Here is a 25,350-nt window from a genome sequence, read left to right as displayed (position 1 = left end):
TACAATGCTACCCGTGATAACTAAATAAAAGCCAAAAATCAAGATTTTTCACTTTTATACTCATAATACGTCCATGTCCATTTCATATCAATAGTATAAGGTCAAAAATTATTTTGTTTTTTTTTTTTTAATTTGAGGGAAAAAATACGTCCATGTCCATTTCATATCAATCTATGGTCAAAAATTATTCTAGGGCAACATTGAATTGAATGTCACTTTCAAAAATTTGTTCTCTTTTTGTCTATAGTCCGTCTTTTTCTTCCGGTTGTCAATATGGTGAGTTTCGCACGGAAGAAAAATAAATTGAATCAAAAAAAATCCAAGTGAAACGAATGTGTTGTAAAAGTTTAAAGTGATTTTCAGTTAGACAAGTGCTGTTAAAATGTGTTGCATTATTTATTTCAGGGTGTCGACATCAACCATAAACATGACAGGAAAGTTCGGCGCACTGAAGTCAAATCTAAGGATGTATACTTGAGATTGCTCGTAAAAGTACGTATCAAAGCTAAAAATCCTGGAAGCTTACTCTACTGTAATATGCTAGAAAACTTTTGTTGTATTGTTTTGGTTAGAGTCCTAACCTATATCTTTGTTGACAGTTATACAGATACTTGGCAAGACGTACAGAAGCCAAGTTCAATCAGATCGTCCTCAGACGGTTATTCATGAGCCGTATCAACCGGCCGCCTCTGTCCCTGTCGCGGTTATCACGTCACATGAGCAAGCCTACTCGTGAAGGCCTGATCGCCGTTGTAGTGGGCACAATAACCAACGATGTGAGGCTGTACAAGGTCCCCAAGCTCACAGTGGCTGCCCTGCATGTGACTGAGAAAGCGCGCGCCCGTATATTGGCTGCTGGAGGTAAGATTTCATTTTATAATTTATCTGGGGTAATGTTTACAGTTTTAAAAATAATAACCTCCAAACAGTAATTATTTAAATTATACTTAAATTCTAATAAGCTTTTTCAAGAGCCTAGTTCTCATGAAGTTCTATTATTTATTATAGGAACTGCTCCTTCATGAGAACTAGGCTATGTAAATTTATTATTGTGCATATCAGGTTTATACTTACTCAAAAACTAAATTAGTTCTGGGTGTAATAAGTTTAAGAACTAGAGTTCTGGAGCAAGCACCAAGTTACTTGCTTGCTTCTCCTCAGTAGGCATTCTGAATGAAAGGTAGATTAATGGTAGATTCACTTAGCAAATTGAAAGCTTTGTATTGTAATAAAAACTTATATTCCACTAGATGATGCCTGTGACTTTGTCCACATGGATGAAGGTTTTTAAAAAGTCCATAGGATTATGGGAGTCAAAAATTTCCTGGGATAAAAACCTTTGTCCCTAGGATGCTACCTATCTCTGTATTAAATTTCATCAAAATTGGTCAAATTGATGGGCTGCTGCAAAAATATTTTTGCATTTATAATATTAGTATGGATTCTATTCTAGAGAGTGTATGGGCTTTGGCTAAGCAAACTCAAGTAATGTAAACATTACAGGGGAGTTTTCTGTAACACTATAATTTGTTGTTTCAGGAGAGATCTTAACATTCGACCAGCTTGCTCTCCGTGCTCCCACGGGCCGCAAGACAGTCCTCGTCCAGGGACGCAGGAACGCCCGTGAAGCAGTCCGTCATTTCGGACCAGCTCCTGGCGCGCCTCGCTCTCACACCAAACCTTATGTGCGCTCAAAGGGACATGAGCGCGCTCGGCCGAGCCGTCGCTCTAATGTGTAATCTTTTAAATATAAGGAGTACAATCTATTTGGTTTTTTATTTATAAAATATTTGTTTTTCAAAACTTGGTAAATCAGACATATTACATCCAAATCAAGAATAGGAAAACCAATCCATAGCCAACTTTCAAATTGTAGTTTTCAAGTTTCAAGCAAAATAAATTGCTTACCTATTGAAAATACATTAGGTATAGTTTGCGACAGGTTGAGATGGCAATCGGGGTATGAGGCGGGGGACACCGGACTAGTGCGGGGCGTCCCCACCTCGATTGCCATGTCAATCTGTTGAGAACTATAGATGGTGGGAAGCAGTAGAAAGCAAAGTAAAATGCCCAAATTAAATAACAACCATTTTATCAACAACATATTCTTTAACACCTACTTATAAACTCAGAATTAAAATATCACAGACTTTCAATCACAAAAGGCATGGGACCAGTAATTCACTAAAGATTCATCTTGCTTTGTCACACCCAATACTTGTTCCAAATGCTTGATAGCATCAGGTTTTCCTGAGAGCAATGCTGTTTTCAATGTTCTAGTAATGCTAAAACAATAATAAAAACTGAATGTCACCAATTATAATGGAGGTTGTTTTGATGGTTTAATCATTAATTAATTCAGTATTTAGTTCAGTATTAATTCAGTATTTAAGTGCAACCATTTATTATGACTAGCTATAGGCGCTATGCACACCTGCAGTGTGGAATGAAGTGAGCCACATGAAACTTCTCAAACTCAACTTTATTTAAGTTGCCGCTATGCAAGAGTAAATAAAGGTAAAGGGTTGTTATCAAAAAACATGCACCTTGAAGCCACTCCACTCTGCAGAACCTAACATAACATGTCCTTACCCCAACCACTCCAGTTGCAATGATTTAATGTGTTGAAGGAGCACTGCATCATTAAATTTTGTATTTTGCATGGCATTCTCTATTTTCTTCATGAGTGTAGGACCTAAAATGTTTGACAAATAAACATTGACTTGATCTTACAATGGACTTTGCTGATGATAACAGTAACTTGCTTTGACTGGAGCTTTAAATCATATGAGACTTTTTATGTAATAATCTATACTAATAAATAAAATTGGAGTGTCTGTCTGTAATTTCGAAATAACTACCGCATTTTAAGGTCATATTATGGTTATTTGAACGATACTATAACTGAATCACACGTTTTTAAAATTTTTGTCTGTCTGTCTGTCTGTCTGTCTGTCTGTTTGAAAAGGCTAATCTTGGGAACGGCTGAACCGATTTTGACGGGATTTTCACAGACAAGTAGAGAATTGACCAGGGAGTAACATAGGCTACTTTTTTAACCGACTTTCAAAAAGGGAGTTGTGTTTTTCTACCTATGTACACCGAAATCTCCGAGATTTCTGAACCGATTTGCGTCATTTCTTTTTTAATCGATAGAGGAACTTTGCGACATTGTTTCATAAAAAATTTGGAGTCCAACTCCTCAATCCTGATGCTGCAGGGGATCTGACCAATCCACGCGGGCGAAGCTGCGGGCATCAGCTAGTTATAACTATAATTCAAGAACTAATTTAGAATCATCATCATCAATGATCATCATCAACCCATGGCCGACTCACTACTGAGAATGGATCTCTCAGAACGAGAAACATTTGGCCATTGTTCACCACGCTAGCCCAGTGTGGATAGGCAGACTTCACACACTTTTGAGAACATTATGGAGACAAGCACGTTCTCATGATATTTAGCCTAGTGAAAGAGTTGGCCTCCTATTCGAGAGGTCTAGGGTTCGATCCCAGCCACAGACCTCTAACATTACGGAGTTTGCGCGTTTTAAGCAATTAAATATCACTTGCTTTAATGGCGAATTTAGAATGGAGTTTTTCAATTTACACTAACCAGGGATTGAATCAAGAATCTTTTATATATGAGTCTTGTCTCCATTGTGCCACAGGCAAAACTTACATTTTACAGGTATACTATGACTCCATTTGCAGTCAAAATTACTATTTTCGGTTTCTTCTAAAATGCAAACATCTTGTGATGGTAACACTTGAACGGAGCTATCTGCTCTGATGTGACTGATGTTATGGTTTACTCCACTTGGTATCAAACTTGATAGATTGTTGATTATTCTAGAAGGTTCTGTATGGTGTGATTTTATCACTATCTGAAACAAAAATTAGAATTCAAGGCTCACTTACACCAAACTGCAACTGTTTTAGCAATTTTTTTATAATAGGGTCACTTTTTGACTTTTTCTGGGGTTGATAACACATTTCACAGGTTGGTCTGGCAAGTGCACCTTAATCAGATTTATTTAGTTTTTTGAATTCTGTATCTCCAGAGAAACAAGTGTAAATTAAAAATTTATAACACCCCCGACAAGTGAATGTTACAGTAACTAGAAAAGAGCTGATTACTTTCAAACGGCTGAACCAATTTTCTTGGATTATAGCTAAGAACACTCTCCATCAAGCCACCTTTCAAACAAAAAAAACTAAATTAAAATTGGTTCATTAGTTTAGGAGCTATGATGCCACAGATAGATACACAGATACACATGTCAAACTTATAACACCCCTCTTTTTGGGTCAGGGGTTAAAAAGAAACCTTTAAGACCAGACTAGTTGACCATGCGTAATGGATAAAAGAATAAAAGCTTCTACTAATAAGGTAGGCTCTAAGGATCACTTTGTTGGCTGTCTGTCCAAGACCCATCAAGAAAATCAAAACCTATAGGACAGTTCATCATCAGGTATCATGAAATTTAGCAGGTAGCAATGCCTTATAACCTAATTAAACCATACATTACAAAAAATTAAAGTGTTATTTTTTTTATATTGGTAGGTACAGAACCCTTTGTGTGCGAGTATGACTCACACTTGTTTAGTGATGTACAAAATATTATGCTTTATTGTAACTTACTTCTATTCCAGTCAAAGTGCAATACAACAATATCCTAAACACATCTTTGCTTAACAATTTCCCTAGCTCTCTTAATGACATACTTGCACCATCTGGCACTGTACATGCATTTTCCTCAAAAATTGTACCACTTGTAGTCGGAGAGAACTTTTTAAGTAAATCCTGACTGGTGTACAGCGTTTCTGAATATGTGATCCCACCAGTTCTTAGCATCCATGTAAAGTGAGAGTGTAGCTTTTTGAAAATATCTTCATCTCCTAAAAATTAATATGCATACTGAAATATACACAGTACAATTTATGATTATTTTCAGGGTTCCATACCTGAAAAGGAAAAACGGAACCCTTATAGGATCACTTTGTTGTCTTTGCTTTTTCAGTAGCATAATTTTAATATATTTTTTAAATTTTTGTAAAGGCAAGTCGAAAATACATTGCAGAATTTTGTTATAAAAGATTATACCTCTAGTCTGGAAGTTCAATTTGATAAAATTATCTAAAATTGAAACTCTCCTACCTGTTAGTTGTATTAGTGATCGGGACTGGCCAAAGTCATTCCTTCCAGTCTTTAATCTCAAGGCCCTCTGTGAGCATATGCTTTGTTCATTCTCATACACCACATCTGCTAGTTGTTGGAGCTCATTTGCTATTTTCTGCAATAACAGCAAGTTGGTTATGTCTTGGCAGTTCTTCAAACATGAAGGCAAATTAGAATAAAAAACTGATCAATTGTGCGTGAGTAGGACTCACACACAAGGGATCTTACCATCATACAAGAAATAACACTTTTTAATTTTTTGTGATGTAACCACAAATTCATTGTTTTCGAGATATCGCCGCTAGCTGCTAAACATGATCCTAGGTAACCGTATAGGTTTTGATTCCCTTTTCTTGACAGATAGACAACATAGTGATACTATGAGGGTTCCTTCTTTCCTTTTGAGTTTGGTACTGAACTCTAAAAAAAAATTAAAATAATTCTACAAACCTGCATGTGTTCAGAAAGCACAGGTGTAATATTTAGCAGCAGCATCTTATCCTTCATCAGTACCACAACAGAGAACAGTCTCTTCAGCCCCCTTGCCCTGGTGTCTTTGACCGGGAACATGAGACTGAGCACATGGCCCTGAGTGTCACTGAAGTACACCACTCCACCTTCGTTACTCCAACTTACCTGAAGTTATAGCAAATAATGTCTCAGGACTTTAAACCACTTTAAATGGATCTTGTAAAACAATGTCTTTCAAGATTGCCTATTACTACCTACAACCTATAGATTAATGTTCTTTTGGCCTGTTATAAAATTATTATACATTATAAGTGCAATCTAACATAAGTCTACTTATATATATATGTCAAAAATATACATGATATTGGGTAATTGATAATCTGTTAAACTGGATGCCCATTAGAAACTATCACCTGACTAATTATTGCCTCTTTTTAGCAAAGTTGAGTATTTGGGTTTTAATAGCTTAGGCAACTGTCATTTCATAGTTGCTGAAGAATAGCTTGCGCTTCTGTTTCGGATGCAGTGACCTTTAGAGCAGCTAGTCGCTAGAAACTCAGGTGATAGTAACCAATGTGGGTACAGTCTTATGCTGATAGTTCTAATTAATTTTATAATATTAATCTTAATATTAATCTTATTAATCAATATTATCAAAGAATGACTTACTTCACAAGTAATACTTCGCAGAGCTGCCTGTCTCAGGAACGCAGTAACGTCATTATTCGGAACAGACTCTCTGCTGCAAAATATAATGCCATTGTCATCTCGCGATACGAACACTGTGTCTGGTCCAACGGAGGTGCACCCACTGCATTGCACTGTGCCTCTTGAGGCCTCTGTCGTGTGACTCTCGTCGTCTGTTGTAAACGTGCAGAACAGAGGCCGTGGACCGTGAGCCTCGCAAAAATGGCATAAACCGATTATGGCATTCATTTTTCATGTGAAGAATGAACTATGGAGCGTTTTAATAAACGTTGAATGCACATTATTGGAGAGTAGTATATTTCTTGTTATTGGAGGACTACAAGGGAAACTCCATATTTTTATTTTATTGATTTTTAATATATTATCTTGTAAAATACCTCTTGTAATAAATGAAAATTGTTTTCAAATAGAAATGGTGCGTCAATGTCATGGTCATATGTTTTCTGTCCATGTCAAAAAATTCTTCGTTCAAAAAAAGCTTTGGCTACGTCATTTCTTTTTTTTTTTGTATGAAATGGTTTTTTTATGACTCTGGGTTCTAGTATTTTCAGCCCGTTAGAAATACAAGTCAGCAACCACAGAATACAAATCACAGAAAAAATCGTGATTCTAGCTAGATCAACGGGAAGTACCCTCGTAAGTTTTCTTGACCCGACACACATAGACAACAAAGTGATCCTATAAGGGTTCCGTTGTTCCTTTTGAGGCACGGAAACCTAAAAACTCATAAACACGTATAAACAGGTATAATTAGCAAGTTATACCACAAAAGTGAAGGAAACATCGTGAAGAAACCTGCATACTTGAGAGTTTTCCATGTTCTCAAAGGTGTGTGACCTTTGCCATTGGGCCAGCGTGACAGACTATGGCCTAAACCCTTCTCAATCTGAGTCTTAAGAGATCTCAGTAGTGGGCTGGCTATGGGTTGATTATCATCATATCAAGAAAGTGAGGTAATTTCAATTCCTATGGCTATAATGCCAGATGAATCAGTGACCAAAATATTTTTTTTTTAAAAACCATCCAATTTTCATCTCACATTATTACATACTTAAAGTTTGCCAATCATATAACAGCTATTAACAAGAGCATTCCATCAACCTATACTCTAATCTACATGACCATACAGACTGTAAAGTGAAAATCACTAACTTATACACTTCTATGGTACTTCCTAATTTATAAATTATTTTATTTACTTATAAATCCTAATTTAATGCAGGCTATATTAAAATCAAATTAAAACACCAATTCCACGATTTTCAATACTTCGTTTATTGGACTGTAGTACACCAATCCATCATAATGACGAACTGCACATAACAGGCACAGTTTACAAAATAATTGATATAATTTCGTAACCTATGTATTACCAGGCAGAGCCGCATTCATTTTCACGACACGTTATACGTTAGTTAACATTAGATAAATTATTAACATTAAAAATACCACCTCGCTTATAAATCACTAGCCAGGCTTTGAATGGTAACGGTTAAAAGCGTTGAACACTTCACAAAATTCCCGGGAAAGAAAAACATGCCGCAAGTAAGAAATAAATTATTTTAATCATAACAATTAAATAACATGATGAAGATGTCACCTATCGGAAAAAAATTGTCTAAATTGTACGTAATAAGTAATCACACTACTATACTGGATTATTTCTTAGATACAGGTTTGTAGGCTAGCTTTCTGGACTTGAGTGAAGACCACTTGTGTCGTTTGTAGTAGTACACGACTGCGGCTAGCATTGAGAACATGCCGATGGCTTTGATGGTCATGAGCCTGCGGTCGTCCAGTTCGGGCTCGGAGCACCATCTGAGGAAAGTGGACACGTCTTTGGCCAGTTGTGACGCGGTCGCTGGAGTTCCGTCGCTGTACTCGGCAGCCTGGGTGCAAATATAAATTAACATTATTTAACTGGAATGCAGATTAATTGCTCAGCATGCGTTGCAAAGCGATTCGCGGGCTACCTACAGTATATTGATGGTAATACGCCAGAAAGCTTCACGCAAGAGTCAACAACAATTGTACAAAGTTTCAATACAAAATATATAAAACTTGTGTTCTTTGACAAATGATTGAAATTGGGATACTGAAAACAGGACACGGAGGAAGTACAGTGCACTTAGGCGCGCCTGTATCGCAGCGCACTGCTATCGTTGAGCCAATAACTGTCGCTAACACAGGTTTATCTTTATACCTAACCTAGGGACAGTTGTTTTTCTGTATAATTAATTAATTATGTATTATGATATTATAAGAATGTACATATATTTTATTATGCAGAAGACACTTGTACCTATGTTTTTTGGACAATAAACAATTTATTTTTAACCCCCGACCCAAAAAGAGGGGTGTTATAAGTTTGACGTGTGTATCTGTGTATCTGTATGTCTGTGGCATCGTAGCGCCTAAACGAATGAACCGATTTTAATTTACTTTTTTTTGTTTGAAAGGTGGCTTGATCGAGTGTTCTTAGCTATAATCCAAAAAAATTGGTTCAGCCGTTTAAAAGTTATCAGCTGTTTTCTAGTTTTCTTGTAGAAAAGAAGGTTAGATAACCTTTAGGTTCATAATATTCAACTGTCAATTGACAAATGTCAAACTGTCAAGATGGACGGTTGCCTTAGATACATAATTATTCATTTGAAAATGATGTTTTGGAAAACTCAGATACTTTGGATCGTAGGCGCGGAATAGCCCAAGAAAATCGGTTCAGCCGTTTGAAAGTTATCAGCTCTTTTCTAGTTACAGTAACCTTCACTTGTCGGGGGTGTTGAAAATTTTTAATTTACACTTGTATCATGCAGAAGACACTTGTACCTATGTTTTTTGGACAATAAACAATTTATTTTATTTAATAAAGCTCATCTTTGGTTGTCAAGAAAGACGCCTCGCCTCGGCTCCGCCGGTGTGCGTTGCGCCTATCACATACCTCGTCGTACAGAACTTGTGCCATAGAGATGGCACCGCCGGGGAAGTACGGGTTGTAGTTTTGCCCCTCCCGCAGCAAGACGCCGGCGGGCGGGTCCACGTAGCCCGTCAGTAGAGCAAAGATGTAGTCCTCGCCACCCTTGCGACCCGCCACGATGAGAGACAAGTCCGGTGGGTACGCACCTTAAATACGACACAATATTATTTACGACAAGATGACAATGGAAACTCGTGTGCGAATCACGAGGGTTCCACACCGAGGGTTCCATACTCAGGTATTTTTTCCGACATTTCGCACGATAAATCAAAAACTATATGCATAAAAATAAATAAAGATCAGTTTTGCAATGTGCAGGTAAAGCACTTTCATATTATGATACCCTACTTGGTATAGTTACTACTTCTTACTTGGTAAAGAACTTTGAAAATTGAAACACATTTTGTTTTTTTTTGTGATGTAACCACAAATTCACGGTTTTCGGATTTTTTCCTTTACTTGTGCTATAAGGTCTTATAACATATAGATAGCCTACCTACCTGCCTTTCATGATTCTAGAATCTAGATCAACGGGAAGTACCCTATAGGTTTTCTTGACAATTAAGTCATCCTATAAGGGTTCCGTTTTTCATTTTAAGGTATGGGACCCTAAAAATGGTATATATCTGTCCCCAGGATGCACGCTATCTCTGTACCTATCGTCAATATAGGTTAAATGGATTGCCCGTGAAATGGAAGGACACAATTCTGCATTTATCATAATAACTAGCTTTTGCCCGCAACTCCATGTGTTATAAAACATTTACTAGTCTATACTCGTGGATAGTGATCGGATCATTAGTTCTAGAGAGAACCTCCAACATCCAGTTACAAACTTTACCTCCATATAAAGTCTGGTGGGTACAAACACCTTGAATATAAGCACAATAAAGAACATGTACATGTTTTTGAAGCGAAACTTTGATATGGACGTTTCGAGTTTCTTTGGTAATCACTTAACTGCCCCGCCTTCTTGTTTGTTCAATATTAATTTATTTAAAAAATATAATAATAGTTAGAAGCTTTGTTACCATTGTTGGCAGCTCGGGCAGCATTTTCGTTGGGGTATGGAGATGGGAAGTAATCTGAGAGCTTGCCGGGCCTCTCAAAGTAGTTGCCCTCTTCATCAGGACCATCCTTCACCATTACCTGGAAATGTGTACTGTTAAGTTTATGTTTGTAGTCAGCAATTATGGATTCGAATTTTTGTGCCGTAGATTACTAAAGCTTTTTCAATGGACCAATCAGATTATTTATAGATGTGACATTTTTTTTGCATCATTCTATTTTTTTTTTTAAAGAATATTCGCCATGCTAATCATGACTAATACTTCCCTTTCCCCTCTAATTAAGCGTAAAGCTTGTGCCAGGAATGGGTACGACAATAGTGCAACGTGGTGGGGTTTGAACCACCGACCTTTTGTCAGTCAGTCCGCTCCTCGACCGTTGACTTAGTGGGTAGCACGTAAAGTATTACTGTATTATTTTACTGTTTTTTACACATTGCGTGCTACCGTTAGTTGGCCCGAATAAATAAAATAAATTAAAAATGAATAAATAAACTGACTGGTCCACTGAACACATTTCCCTTCTGTTCTGCATAAGTTAATACTGCACCTTAAGGTTACACAATCTAATCATTTTGGAAATCGACATTTGAAAATTAGTAGTTGTCTTACCTCAGCTGCCTCAGCCTTGGCCTGTTCCTCGGTGTGGGTGACATTGACCAAGTTACGGTAGGCGATGTACTGCAGCGAATGACACGCCTTGCACACTTGCTTGTATACTTCATACCCTCGCCTCACACTGCAAAACGAAATTTATTAAAATCACCTTTTCTGCACTGTAGTCTTCATTGCTGATGGTTATAACCACTTTCCAATGATTACATAAGGGGTAGGGTTATCTTGGAATGACAATGCAGTGAGCTCCCAAATCCATACACATACAACTTGACCTTTAAGATTGATTTTCAATGATGACCTAAATGTAACAAATTATATCAGATGTATGTTATGTAATACTGATAAGTAAGGGTGTAATATGGTCTTCAAAGTATAGAGGATGTGATAGAGTCAAATCTTTACATACAAAAACGAAAAAGACAGTCACCAATGCAGTTACTAGAGTTGGGCCAATGTTGCTTATTCCAGTGCAATAGATTGATATGCACTATAGCAACAAGGCAACTCATTTAAAAAATAATAATATACTTCCTTATATCGAACATTATAGTTTATTCTAGAAGCAGGAAATTCATAATTTTGCTGTCATGTGCAGTGAGTAGTATAGTCTAGCTCTAGTATAATTTTTTTACAATACTATGAAGTCAATAGTTAACCTACTAGATCTTTAACTTGAAAACTTAGATTATTTTTATCAATCAATTCTTTTGGCATTTATGAGGGAACTGGTCAACTAACAAACACATCTCAACTCACATATTGCAGTAGATTCTTTAAGAATGTCTAACTAAAATGTTGCCAAATTTAACACTAAAACAAGCATTAATTTCTTACCTAGCATGGTCAAGTGACTTGAACCATCCATCATGGCTCCAGGGCTGGTGGTAGGGATGTGCCTCTGTGCCTGAGGCCTGTACCGACTGTTCCAGGGCAAACAGCAAAGCCCCCACACCACCTCCTACTACACCTAATGTGGATAGCCACTAGAATATAAAAAGTACATGTTAACCCATCAGGGCTGGAACAAACAAAAAAAAGAACAGAAGATCCTATTTGAAACAAAATTAAAAACATGTTTTAAACATATTCAATTTTAAAAATATTCAAAATTGTCTCTGTTACCTATTTACTGTGATATGTTTAACCAATTTTGATAAAATTTGGACCAAAGATAGCTCTCATCCTGCAATTGACATAGGCTACTTATTATCCTAGAAAAACATAGGTCCCATAGTAGAGAAAAAAAAGGGAAAAACATAATTTGTAAATAATTGAAAGCTCATGTGAGTAAAAAAAAAAAATTAGCTGGCACACATTGTTACTTGGGTAGACAATCCTTTTTTTAGGAGTCAACATATTATGTCTAAATATATTAAAGGAAAAGCTGACTGACTGACATATCTATCAAGGCACAGATCAAACTACTGGATGGATCAAGCTGAACATAGACATCCTATTAGGATTTTTGAAAAATTCAACCCCTAAGGGTTTAAATAGGGGGTTGAAATTTGTGTAGTCCACGCGGACGAAGTCGCGGGTAAAAGCTAGTTATAGAAAAATCCTACATTAAGTAAAGTTTCTTTACCTAGTCAGCAGTTTGAGCTGAATGTTGATCCTATGTCAGTATATCTTCTTAATGATTTATTGATAAATATTATTATGATAAATGTAATTTATATAATATTTATACCTACCTATGTATAAGATGTAAAAAACATAAATAAATCTAAACATATGCAATTTTCTTTTTGAAATTAATCAAAAAACATAGTCTTACATGTTTGAATTTGAATTCAAACATTTTATTGCACAACAAAAAAAAAAGTACTTAAGTAACATACAATAGAGTTAAAAACATGAATTCATTTATTAAAATAAATGAATTTCTGTTAATTATTTTAAGCTTTTGGGTTCAATTAAGTATGTATTGCCTTAATAAATGTACCTTAAGAGTATGTGTTATTTTAATCAAAAGAAATATTGTGAAGTGGCATTGAGTGATAAGGTAAAAAAGGTATCAATAATGCACCTCTTTACTTACCAATTTTCTATTCCTCGTCCATCCCTTAGCATTGGTGGACAGCTGACAGACCTGTAAGGGACGGGTTTACGTTAATTTTCTCTATACTTATTACATAATGTTTAGAAGGTTATAACTTCGCCCTACAATTTTTTTGACACTGAGCGAGAATCTTGCTTCCTTGCATCTTTAACTCACACTTTTCTATAACAAGCACGATATAAACTATATGAAAAGTCCAAATTTAATAGATTACACCACTTTTTCCTCTAAACAGCAACTTTTATAAACGTCATTTTCTTTATCGAGGGGGCATTCGATAACAGCTGATATGATAAAATGATGCTGGAATTAACTTTTATACTTCTAGGCAATACCTGGGGTGCAACTATTCCATAATTTTTCAAAAGTCGTGCCCCACAAATCCTGCCTACGGCGGCCGCCATGATAGTAAAATCGAAAACGTCGAAAACGTCGTGAAAGAAAGAATCAACTGTCAAGTACCTAACAAATTGACATCAATGAACCTGACAAGAGGCCATAGAGCAAAGTAATATTATAGGAATATTATAGAGTTAATGTTGCTAGTTGCTAGTGCCAATGGTGCCAATGGTGCCAACTGCAAATATGAAATCGATATTTAATCGATTTTACTAACAATATATTAGAAGGAAAGAAGGAATGTGTGATCCATCAATCATCATCCAAGTCCGATAAGTAGTTTCAGATTCCTGGTCTGTACTCTGTGGTTGACAATATTTGGAGGTTAGGTTTGCTTAATAATATAATTAATAATTGCTTCGTCTGTGATGGCGTTTGCTGGCGCGCGTGCTGTGCTTGTTTGGAGTTTTTTTTTTGTTAAGAGTGGTTGGTTTTTGTGTTAGTTGGTGTTTTTTAGTGGTGGAACTGACTGGGAAGCGCTCTAAAGGGACGCCGCGCGTATGTCGGCGGGCGCCGGCGCAGACGGAGTCCATACTTGTATAAATTCAATAACTTGAAAATATCTACAAACTTGGCATTGGCTAATCAGAGTAAAGCCAGATTTAAAGAAAAAAAAAAATACTCTGTGGTTTTAGACACAGTTTCTATAGAATTTTATAAACAATGAATAAAACTAGGCCTAAAACTCTAAAGGCATAGCTAGTGAACTGTGAAATAGTAAATTATAAAATGGCCTTAGTACTTCAAGTGTAGATGCGCGTTAAGGCTTTTCAAAGGATCCGTAGTTTTTTATTAGTAAGGTAAATGTAATTCTAACCTCTAAACGGCCTTTTGTAAAAGTATTTAATAAGACTGAAGAATCATAGTTTCAGATTGGAAAGCATTTCAATGACATCAAAAATGCAAGTATTCACACAGAAGAGAAATCCGATAACTGGCAGTACAGAATGGGACGTGCAACACGAAGACTACGATTTTCATCAGGAGATCGCCCGGTCGGCGTTTGCGGATATGCTACACGATACAGAGAGGAATAAGAAGTACCACAGGGCTCTCCAACTGGCGATAGAAAAGATGCATGAAGCAGGGAAGAAGGCTAATGTTTTGGATATAGGTAACCACTGAACCCTCTGTTTTATACTTTTAAGCTTGTAAAGTTTCACTGATTAAAGTTAAAGATAAAAACAATAGCAGAAGTAACAGATAACATTGCGAAGAAACAAATTTCACCATTACTTTTACTTTAAGCCATTACTTTGACTGTTCCTTGCAGTGAAAAAACTGGCCGTAAGTCATCTTCAAACAACCAACCTACAGGTTTAAAAATTGATTAAAATTTTTAATGTTAGCTGACTCGCGTTGGCTGTTTTGGTGGAATTTCTCAAAATCCTTTCTTATTAAGTTTGGCACTCTTTAACATAACTTTATTATGAAAAGTTATATGTTTAAGAATGCCAAACTTAAAAATTCCCTAGGGCTGAAAAGAAAAAATATTTATTGAAGTGAAACTGCAGTGAAATCTTATCTTACTAATATTATAAACTAGCTGATGCCTGCAACTTCATCTGTGTGAATTTAAGTTTTTAAAAATCGTCTGGGAATTCTTTTATTTTCTGGGATAAAAATCTATAATCAAAGTCACTCTCCAGGTCCTGAATTATACCTATGCAAAAAACTATGTTGATCCATTGCTCTGTTGCAACGTGATTGAAGGACAAACCATCAAACAAACCTTTCACATTTATAATAATATGGGTAGTGATGTAAAAGATTGGATATTGGTTACTTCTTCTTGAACCAATGTGGCTAAAATTTGGAATTGAGCTAGCTAGCTTATAGTTATATTATATACACATACACTGAATTAAACCCATTATTTTGATACAGGAACATCAATATAGAAAATCAGAATATAGTGTGATTTTTTTTCTCTCTTCAAGGTACTGGTACAGGGTTGCTCTCGATCATGGCAGCAAGATGTGGTGCAGACACCATTACAGCTTGTGAGGCATTCAAGCCTATGGCGGAATGCTGCTTGAAGATCCTCCAGAGGAATGGTGTGGCGGACAAAATCACTGTTGTGCCAAAGAGGTCCACTGATATGACAGTTGGTGAGGATGGAGATATGAAAGAAAAGGCTAATATTTTAGTGACAGAAGTGTTTGATACTGAATTGATTGGCGAAGGTACTTTTAACTTTGATTAATAAAAAGGATTTGATATATTTAAATAACATAAATAAATAAATTTGATATATTTAAATATATGAAAATGTAGTTAGTTCTGTCGTATACACTGGCGCTGATTCTGTTGCCTTTCTCTAAACTTTTGGAGTATCTGCAATCTGCATTTTATTCTTTTAATATTGCTAAAAAAGGACAGAACATGAATTTTACATTTAAAGACTCAAAATTTTAGTGCACACTACAAATTTAAAAAATAGGCTCTTGACTGGCAACTAGAGTCAAGAGGTTTGACAGCTCTAAATTGAAGTTAAAACTGTCAAACTGTCTGTCCTTTTTATTTTAGTAAGAAGAGGATGTGAATTCTCCATAATTCAGTTGTGCTCAGAATCAATTCGTGCTAAGTTGACATATCTAAAAGTACTAATCATTCCAGCAGGCTGCATTATGAAAGGAATAGCAATACATTTAGACCTGTAACTTGAGATTGTGTGCAATAGAATTAGTTACAATGACTAACATGTCAACATACAGGTCAAACTATTAGGTCTAAAAACCTGTTATTATTCTGGATTCTCTCTACAATGCATACCTCTCTAAGATGGGGAATGAGTCTGCCAGTTTGCACTGGGTTAGAGTGGAGGACTAATATCGAAACCCTTCTGAGAGGATACCGGTGCTCAGTAGTGGGCCGTCGATGGGTAGATGATAATGATATGAATAATGATGCGCGTCATATAAGTTTGTATGATACGCTTCTGTTTAAAGACAGCTTTTCACTCTCTACTGTCTGCTTGGTTGACCTCTACCATTACTTAAATTGTCTGCAAATATTGTATAAGTCATAACTCTAATGTTTTGTCTATAAATTTTTTTTTCTAGGGGCTCTCTCAACATTTTCTCATGCACACGAGTACCTCTTGGAAGAAGACTGCATAGTGGTCCCGGACTCGGCCGTGATCTACGCACAGGTTGTGGAGTGCCCCACGCTGCAGAAGTGGAATAAACTTAATGATCTGGCTGATGAGGACCTGGAAGTTATATTGAGGACCCCTCAAAAGGTAATTAGTAATCACCAATGGTAATACAATTGTGACAGTGGCAGTGACGATGCAGTGATAACCTAGTGGTTAAGAGGTCAGCCTCCATTCAGGGGGTCTGGGATTTGATCCCAGCCCGGACCTTTCCAGAATATCACTTAATCATAATCATAATCATAATCATAATCATATTGCTTGGTAAAGAAAACATTGAGAGGAAACCTGCATACCTGTGAGTTCTTCATAATATTTTCAAAGGTCTGTGAAGTCTGCCAATTTACACTTGGCCGCTAGTAGACTGTGGCCTAAACCCTTCTAATTTTGAGTGCTCAGTAGTGGGACAGTGATAGGTTGTTGATGATGATGTGAAAGTGTTTGTCCTTCAATCGATGTGGTATTTCCCATAGATATACGTAGTTAAAGATATGGAGAGTGGTATGGGTTAGTTTAGTCCTGGGAAATCAAACAGTTCCCACGAGATTATTAAATACACGCGGACGAAGTTGCGGTCAAAAGCTGGTAAAAATAGAATAAAAACGGAACTGTTTACTTACTCTTCCAGATGAAAGACTGCGCCGGCTCCGCAGCAGTCCACGACGTTCAGTTGTCACAGTTACCTCGGCATGCATTCACAGAGTTATCAGACCAGATCCCTGTGTTCTACTACGACTGGTCGGGACGCTCGCCCATAGACATGAAGAGAACTGTCAAGCAAGAGTTCACTGTGAGCAATACCGGGCAAGCACAGATTGTGTTCATGTGGTGGGAACTTAATATGGACCCTGAAGGTTCGTTTATTTACTTTGGTACAGTACATTATGTCTATAATGGTGCGCTTACATAGGCAACTTTTATAAGCAATTTGTTGATCAGCAACACATATGGATCAATTTGGAGCAATTGTCTTGCATAACATTGCTGAAATATTTTTTATTGCAGTAAATTGCTTCATGTAGTTGTGAGGTCATAATTGACTAAACTGCCTGGAATTGAGGAATTTCAGTTGCCCATATAAATGTACCATGCTCTATAATAACTATGTGTGGCTGGCTTTTTTTGGTTTTATAGTTTAATATTATTGGAGGTCATTACTCAGATGTTTAATCCTTTTATTTTGACTGGTATTCATCTGAGATTTAATTGAAGTTTTTGCCGACTGTATACAAAGAAGAGTTTGGAAGAAACACTTAGTTATTTAATTTTATTATATTTTTTAGGTAAAATATGCCTAAGCTGTGCCCCTTGGTGGGCACATCCCGACGCTGACCTCTCGTCGGATAGACCCCAAGATTCAATTCCATGGCGAGATCATTGGATGCAAGCAGTCTACTACCTTCCACAAGAAATCACTGTACAAAAAGATTCAGAAGTATCTTTAGTATCCTGTCAGGATGAATATTCTCTATGGTTTTACTTAGAAGATGAGAAAACCAAGCGAAAACATTACAAAAGACCCATTTGTGAATGCGGTGTCCACATGTCTATATCGAGAACTCATGTATCGTACTTAAATGATGGAAAACGGAGCAAAAAGTTGCTAGCACAATTAAAGGAAGATTTAGTTGCAGATGCTGTAGTTTTAGATTTAAATGGCAGTAGTTTCCTTGGGCTGGCTGCAGCGAAGATGGGAGCTAAAACAGTGTATATCATCGAAAATATGAATCTGAATATCGGAATATTGAATGATTATATCAAAGAGAATGATATACAAAATGCGATTGTACTTCCCGAAGTTACAGATGAAGTTTTGGAGAAAATAACGAATGTCGTTTGCGATCCTAATTTCAGTTGTGCGATATTGCCTTGGGAGAACTTGAAAGTGGCATATCTTTTGTACAGGTACAGGAGTAAATTAAAGGATTTTGTGCCAGTTATTCCTGAAAGTTGTGAGTTTTGGGCTATGCCGGTTGAATTTCAGGATTTACACAAAATAAGGATACCGCTTGGAATGTGCGAAGGCATTGATATGTCTATATTTGATAGTCTGGTAGAGGTAATTATCTTTTGTAGACATAGAACTTTTGAATAAGTTCTACTAAGTGTTGTAACAATACACCATCGCCTTTTTACGTTTTACAATTTGTATGTTTATCTAAGATATTTTTCTGGTATAATAGAAATCATGTTAATCAATAATTTAGAGTTTTGGTATGGGGCAAATGTCTAGAAATTTTGTTAAAATAAAGAAGTCACGGAAATTTTAAACTCCAAAGATTATTTATCGTACAGTGATAGCTTCATATATCTGTACGATAGCTTTTAGATAGATTCAATTTTGAAATTTTCGTTATTTGGTGACGTCGGTTTAACGTTTAACACTAAGTTTTTCTTAATATTTTTTAATTTGTGATGAAAAAATATTCAAAAATCCATTTTTTTCAGAGTTCTCGTGTAATAAGTGACGCGGAAATGGAAGCGCAGCCGCTGTGGGAGTACCCGTGTCGATGTCGCGGCGTGCCGAGGAAAATCATCGACATACACTTCAAAGACTTGAAAGTTACTTACGCTTGTGATGGTGCGAATCCCATTGTGTAAGTAGATTTTACTTTTTTGGTAAACTCTATGGGCCAATCTCCACAGGGCGATAGTTTGTATCGAATTTTGTCACACGGCGCGACTATCGCCTTAGAGCCTGTGTACTAATTATCTAACTAATTAGTAAGGACTATTGTTCGCGGAGGACAAAAGTCCCTCATGTTTTACTAGGATGTTTCGCCGTAATATTAGTTACGAGATGCAGTTCTTAGTGCCAATTTCACTACCGTCAAGTGACGTTTAACCGACGAATAAATTGGGCGTAATGACAGTATTTGTATTGAAAACCTGGCAAAATATCAAAACAACTAAGAGCCGGCGCACATATGGCGGAGCGCAGATAATTTTTCATAGTCAAAATATTATGACATTCTCCTCATTGAAATAATATCTAAAATCAATTGTGCATCCGTGAGGATACTTGCGTAGTCCCGCGCGTGCTCGCGCATTCTCTGGTACAAATTCGCGTAATGTGTCACGCGATTAGAAAACTTCGCGGGAATACTCTGCGCTGCGCTCCGCGATATGTGCGCAGGCCCTAAGACTTATTTTACGTTGATGAAATCGGCCCTTAGTGATCAATTTTTGTCCTCCGCCTTCTTTCCAAGTCTCACTTGTAACTTGATACCTAAATAAATTAAACCTTTTTTAGCGATTCGAAATCTGAGGGTAGTCACTCAGTAAACGGTTTCGCGATATGGGCTGTATGGATAGTTGGCGGGAAACCAATAAGCTCCGGACCCGTGGAGTGGCCAGTCGTCGGAGACAGAGTCAACTGGGACATGCACACGAGGCAGGCTGTCAAAATACTTGTGAGTATTGGTTCTTTGATACAGGGTGTAAAAACGAAAACAAGTGATAGTACTGATGATTACTGATATAGATACCATAAAACAAACTACAGAAAAAAATTGAAAATCCTGTATATTTCAAAAGTTCACAATACATAAATAAAACATCTGAATCACGCTAGAGATCAACTAACGTTCCGTAAATAGGTCACTCGAATTATTTGCCAATGTGTTCTACCCACTTTGGGTTAGAGCGATTAGCTTCAAGTGGAAGATGGAAAGAGCAAAGACCTTGGTTTGTGGTTGTTCCTATAAGAGACCTATGTCTAGTTGTCTATGGACGTCTATCGGTTGATAATGATGATGATGAAGTTCTTTTACAGAAAGCCATAATATGAAGATCAGATGTTTGGCCTATATCTCGCTAGTCTAGTCGTTTAAATTAATCCTAAATTATATGTAATATGTAAAACACAAAAAATGTTGCTACCTATGTCCGTTATAGACTTTGAAACGATCCAACCGATGTGGTCCAAACCGGTTTCATTAGAAAGGCAATAATGCAAGGATGATTTTAGACCACTAAAACGTTAGGCACATTCTTTTTTTAGCATAGCAGCACACGCCGGGTATCCACTACTGGCATATAAATTACAATTTAATTCAATTATCTTTATTGCGAATTTGGATTAGTTTACAGATCTAAATACTATTGTTAGGTTCTGCCAAATTCTACCTTACGTGTAAGAAAGTATCTTTTTATTTGTTGCAGAAAACATCGAAAATTGTAAGCGATTCCGACAAATGGAGCTACCAAGTAGCGTGCGACTTAGAAAAGGGTCAATTCAACCTAAACCTCGATTGGGTCAATGAAGAATCGTAAATCTATTTATAAAACGCTTTTAACACTTTTATTTGAATAAATATATAATTTTATTTATGAATATGTCTTTATTTTGGTCTCTCTCTCCATAAGTAGCTAAAGTTGTTCCTTTAAAATATATGCTGTGGTTCTCAAACTATTGGGTCTAATTACCATGTATCAAAACAAACTTAATGCGAATATTATAAAATCGTTAATACGTTTTACTCTACGCTGGCCATACATTGTCAAGTCTGCCGTCAAGTTTGCAGCGAAGCGGGCGTCCACTAACTTGACGGTATAAGTGCGTTTCATCGAATAGTACCTATGGCGTTATGTTGGCTCCCCTGTCTGTTGGGTGGTCATTGGCACCATATTGGCATGAGAAGACGCAGATTTTGTTTATATTCATTTGATTTTCATTTCATTTATTCAGGAAAATAAAATGAAAATAAACAAAATCTGCGTCTTCTTATGCAAATATGGTGCCAATGACTTGGACAGACAGGGGAGCCAACGTAGCGCCATAGGTACTATTCGATGAAACGCACTATACATGTCTATCAGTTTTCTGGACGCCAAATCAAGTTCGCTGCAAACTTGATTTTAAATGGCCAGCGTTACAATCTATAAGAATTAAATACGTGGTTCACGAAAATAATGAAAAATTCCTCATTTATTTATTTTAGTATATTGTATTTTAATTAATGAACTTAAAGGTTTTCATTGCCATTAGAATTGGAATAGCAAATAAAGTAGGCATTGACTGAATATTGACACGATCTATGAAAAAAATACGTCAACTCTATCCTAGTCACTCGTTATCTCCTAATTAGGATTACTTGAGTCTCGAATACTTTAGTGAGTTGAGTCAAAAATACTTGAAGTTGAAATCTATAGAGAACACTTTGACTTTGCTTAAACTCAAGAATCAGTTAAAAGGAGACAGATTTATGTCAGCCGTATAACGCTATCTCGTTTTAACAGTATCTTAAGTCAGCAGTCATAGTGCGCTCTATAGATTTCAACCTTAAGTGTTCTCACTTAAGCCTTATTATAAGCCATACACCCGTATTCACAAACGTTACTACGAGGTCTCATAGTGCGCTCGAACGCACAGTGTAGGTTCCACCAATCAGATGACTGTATCACGTCAATTTACAATGATCTGATTGGTGGAACCTACACTATGCGTTCGAGCGCACTGTGACACCTTTTAAAGTAATGATTGTAAATACGGCCGTTAGTGTTCTCACTATTTCATTTGTGTAAATGCCTTACATGTTATTTGCTATTCGCCTTTCACGAATTTAAAATATAGTTAGGTATATTTACGGACTTCATCTGTGTTGGTGTTAACTGGCGGGCGTGTTCTGCCTTTTTGGAGTGTTTTTTTGTTAAAACTGACTGGAAAGCGCTCTAAGGGGGTGCCGTGCGTATGTCGGCGAGCGCCGGCACAGACGGGGTCCATACTTGTATAGTTTAACCAACTTGTTACAAATAACTACAAACTTGACATTGGCTAATCTTTGTAAAGCCAGACGAGAGAGAAAAAAAAAGGTATATTTACAAAGCCCAATATAGGGCGATGTAATCAACTTTGGGGACCAGTGACGATTCACATCACTCGTCTAACCACTAGCTTATATAGTAGTGGAGCTGAATAGAGAAACGTACAAGAACTCAAGCCCTAGAAAGGCGATTTACGCACAATATTAATTAGTAAGAACACATCCTGAATGATTCGTAATTAGTTTTCGTCGATAGATAAATGGGTAATTAGTTTTCGATAAATGGCTGATTAGCTTTCCACGCCTTTTAGAACTAGATTTACGGACGTAATGTTTTACTGGACACTCGTGGTTAGGCGTCCCGGCTAATTGATTGTGACAACGTGAATTATATTTATTGCCAGAGATTTTTTTCAATCAATGCATTCTCATTTGATTGATGGTAAGATTAAAAGGAAATGTTGGAATCTGAGAATATGTCGGGTTTCGGAACGGGGTAAGTTCGAAAATCATCGATAACATAATAATTCACCGATATAGGTAATGAAATTTATGAACGTTGTACCTATTTACTTTAATTGATTTTTGAAGAGAGCAACCGCCGAGTTTCTTGCTGGTTCTTCTTGGTACAAAGGGCATTCTTGTGTTAGGGTAGACTCTTTGACGATTCAAAAGCACTTATAAAAGTTTATTTGATTAAAAAAATATCTTTCTTCCTTTCTATTTCTATGAATCGGTTGGTCCTTCACCCCGGATATTACTGATAACTAATTATAACCTACCTACATAATTAATAGAGAAGGCGCTTCCTACACTAATGGCGTTGCAAAACATACATTTTATTTGTACGCGCACTCATTATGGTGGTTCAAATCCGGGCAAGAAGCAACAGCCGTTATCAAAGATCCGCCACGTCTTCTCGCGAATTGCGCCGTAAAAAGATCGGATGTTAAAGTATGGTAACTAGAAACCAGCGCCCACCTACCGCAGCAGCACGAAAAACTTAATGGTGACTTAGTGATTCTATACTCGTAGGCCAACCACGCTTTTTGCCGCGTCTTCACGCAATCTCATTATACTGTCGAGAACTCACACGATTAATTAATTATTTATGGCTTATTAGAAAATCAGTTTAGCGCCCGGACCGAGCCTCGGATGTGGAATCAATCTGTGGAGGTTAACGGGACTGTTTTTGTCTCGCCCATTATCTGCTGGAACATCGAGTTATCGGCTATAAAATTTTCTGCGAGGGTTTCAATTCTCGATAGCTCGAGACATGATAGCACAGCTATAAAGAATGGATTGAATTGAGGTTTGAATCAGCTCAGTTCTGTTCATTAGGTTTCTAGCATTGAATTTAATGTAGAACGGCTATTCCGAACAAAAATCGTGTTCCACAAAGTTGTCAAAACAATTAACGTGACGGGCATCAAGTTAGGTATAACCGCTACGACCGCACCAAAAAAAATCCTGTTTAGAATGGCCAATCTAGTGCTTAAATTGATAATTGAGACAGACACATCAATCTAGTGTCTAACTTATAATTTGAGACACATGTATTTGACGGATATTTGCTTCCACTTGCTTACAAAATTTCATTGAGTTCGATTGGGTGATATTCAAATGAAAACCAAATTACGTTTGTATGGAAAACGCTGAGGAGCGCGCTAGGGTTTCTTCTCTTAAATACCGGCAAGTTAACGACGCAGAAAATTTATTTTAATTGCCTCTAAATCTAAGTACTTACTTGGAGTCTGAATGTTCACATATTTTTAGCTGCGTTTAACATGGAGATAATTTTCTAAGCTATTGAATATTTATTAATTTTATACAACTCGTGTTCTCCTTACCCGGCAGGCGACAGGGTTCCACTTCTTAGCGTGCTTAAATCTAAATTAATCTTCTTGTTCATTATCGTCTCATGTTTGTAATCTACATTATTTAATGTTAAGTTTCACGCGAAACCAATTTAATATTCAGTTGAAATGCCTAGCTTTGAAATGCTAGAATATGTTCCTATAGAGGAACCATTTTTTATAGATAGGTAGACCATTCTTTTGGTAAGTAGGCACTAAGTCTGACACATAAACGTAAAACGTATGGGCTGACTAAAAATATATAGCGCGCCTTTAGGTTTTATTATCATAGAGAGTGGAGACCAATTATAATAACACAAAATTTAAAAAAACCCCGACACGAAAACCTCTGTAAGAAAACTAGAAAAGAGCTGATAACTTTCAAACGGCTGAACCGATTTTCTTTAATTATAGCTAAGATCTCGATCAAGCCACCTTTCAAATAAAAAAAAAAACTAAATAAAAATCGGTTTATTCGTTTAGGAGCTACGATGCCACAGACAGATACACACGTCAAACTTATAACACCCCTCTTTTTGGGTCGGGGGTTAAAAAGTTCTTCGAAAACAGATGCCTCTTGTAGAGTAAAAAGGGACTACGTTTAAAATTATTTAGTTATAGGTAGGTAAACATTCGGTACCAATAATATTTTTCGAGACAGACGAGTCGCTGTGAGCCGCTGCAATCAGGCAGGCGTAAGACCGTTGCGTGTGGAAGTCTCTTCAAGAAACCTATGTCCAGTAGTGCTCGTCTATCGGTTGGCTATGGATGCTTACACTGCTTAGATAGATTTCTATAATAGTACTGAAAGTGCCTTAGGAGCTAGGACGATTGTTAATCTGGTTCTGAAATAAATTTTATCTTGAGAAAAGACAATAGCAAAGTGTCTTCTTGTCGAAAAGAATTAGTATAATACATATTGATGTTAATTGTTAAGGTATACCTACTTATTTAATTTTATCTTCCATGCAGCATATGGACTAATAATAGAAAAGAAATCTTGAATTGTTCTTACATTGTGTTGTTTTTTGCGAGATAGCCTGTTATTAGCGTGTTTACAAAACCAGTAAAATAATAACTGTAATTACA

At 36.7% G+C, this 25,350-nt stretch overlaps 4 protein-coding genes across 6 annotated transcripts; 2 read left to right on the top strand and 2 right to left on the bottom strand.

Moving 5' to 3' along the window:
- Positions 1 to 148: 148 nt before the first annotated feature.
- On the top strand, positions 149 to 1,766 carry LOC123868202 (60S ribosomal protein L18). The gene is made up of 4 exons (XM_045910617.1): positions 149 to 276; positions 406 to 492; positions 600 to 861; positions 1,540 to 1,766. Exons 1-4 carry the CDS (start codon positions 274 to 276, stop codon positions 1,737 to 1,739), a joined length of 552 nt encoding a protein of 183 aa, XP_045766573.1. The 5' UTR covers positions 149 to 273; the 3' UTR covers positions 1,740 to 1,766.
- Positions 1,767 to 2,075: 309 nt separating this feature from the next.
- Positions 2,076 to 6,785, bottom strand: LOC123868194 (folliculin). Of its 2 annotated transcripts, none has more exons than XM_045910609.1 (7): positions 6,325 to 6,785; positions 5,635 to 5,820; positions 5,164 to 5,299; positions 4,648 to 4,904; positions 3,685 to 3,889; positions 2,547 to 2,695; positions 2,076 to 2,285 (listed from the first exon to the last, which is right to left on the bottom strand). In XM_045910609.1, exons 1-6 carry the CDS (start codon positions 6,589 to 6,591, stop codon positions 2,589 to 2,591), a joined length of 1,158 nt encoding a protein of 385 aa, XP_045766565.1. In that variant the 5' UTR covers positions 6,592 to 6,785; the 3' UTR covers positions 2,076 to 2,285; positions 2,547 to 2,588. The 2 variants fall into 2 exon arrangements, with proteins under 2 accessions (XP_045766565.1, XP_045766564.1); XM_045910608.1 differs by having other exon boundaries at positions 2,593 to 2,695.
- An 832-nt stretch (positions 6,786 to 7,617) lies between these two features.
- On the bottom strand, positions 7,618 to 13,562 carry LOC123868197 (cytochrome c1, heme protein, mitochondrial). The gene is made up of 7 exons (XM_045910613.1): positions 13,420 to 13,562; positions 13,064 to 13,114; positions 11,857 to 12,005; positions 11,017 to 11,143; positions 10,369 to 10,486; positions 9,302 to 9,483; positions 7,618 to 8,252 (listed from the first exon to the last, which is right to left on the bottom strand). The coding sequence occupies exons 1-7, from the start codon at positions 13,486 to 13,488 to the stop codon at positions 8,022 to 8,024; spliced, it is 927 nt and encodes a 308-aa protein (XP_045766569.1). The 5' UTR covers positions 13,489 to 13,562; the 3' UTR covers positions 7,618 to 8,021.
- Positions 13,563 to 14,111: 549 nt separating this feature from the next.
- Positions 14,112 to 20,976, top strand: LOC123868186 (protein arginine N-methyltransferase 7-like). 2 transcript variants are annotated; one of them, XM_045910594.1, is made up of 9 exons: positions 14,112 to 14,283; positions 14,356 to 14,597; positions 15,424 to 15,669; positions 16,549 to 16,727; positions 17,269 to 17,494; positions 17,924 to 18,699; positions 19,089 to 19,237; positions 19,894 to 20,053; positions 20,805 to 20,976. In XM_045910594.1, the coding sequence occupies exons 1-9, from the start codon at positions 14,237 to 14,239 to the stop codon at positions 20,913 to 20,915; spliced, it is 2,136 nt and encodes a 711-aa protein (XP_045766550.1). In that variant the 5' UTR covers positions 14,112 to 14,236; the 3' UTR covers positions 20,916 to 20,976. The 2 variants fall into 2 exon arrangements, with proteins under 2 accessions (XP_045766550.1, XP_045766549.1); XM_045910593.1 differs by having other exon boundaries at positions 14,350 to 14,597.
- The last annotated feature ends 4,374 nt before the right edge of the window (positions 20,977 to 25,350 follow it).

Source organism: Maniola jurtina, chromosome 9, assembly GCF_905333055.1.
Source record: "Maniola jurtina chromosome 9, ilManJurt1.1, whole genome shotgun sequence".
In the NCBI taxonomy this organism is placed as follows: Eukaryota; Metazoa; Arthropoda; class Insecta; order Lepidoptera; family Nymphalidae; genus Maniola; species Maniola jurtina.
The sequence above is the reverse complement of the archived record's forward strand: the minus strand, read 5'-3'. Positions and strand labels throughout refer to the sequence as shown.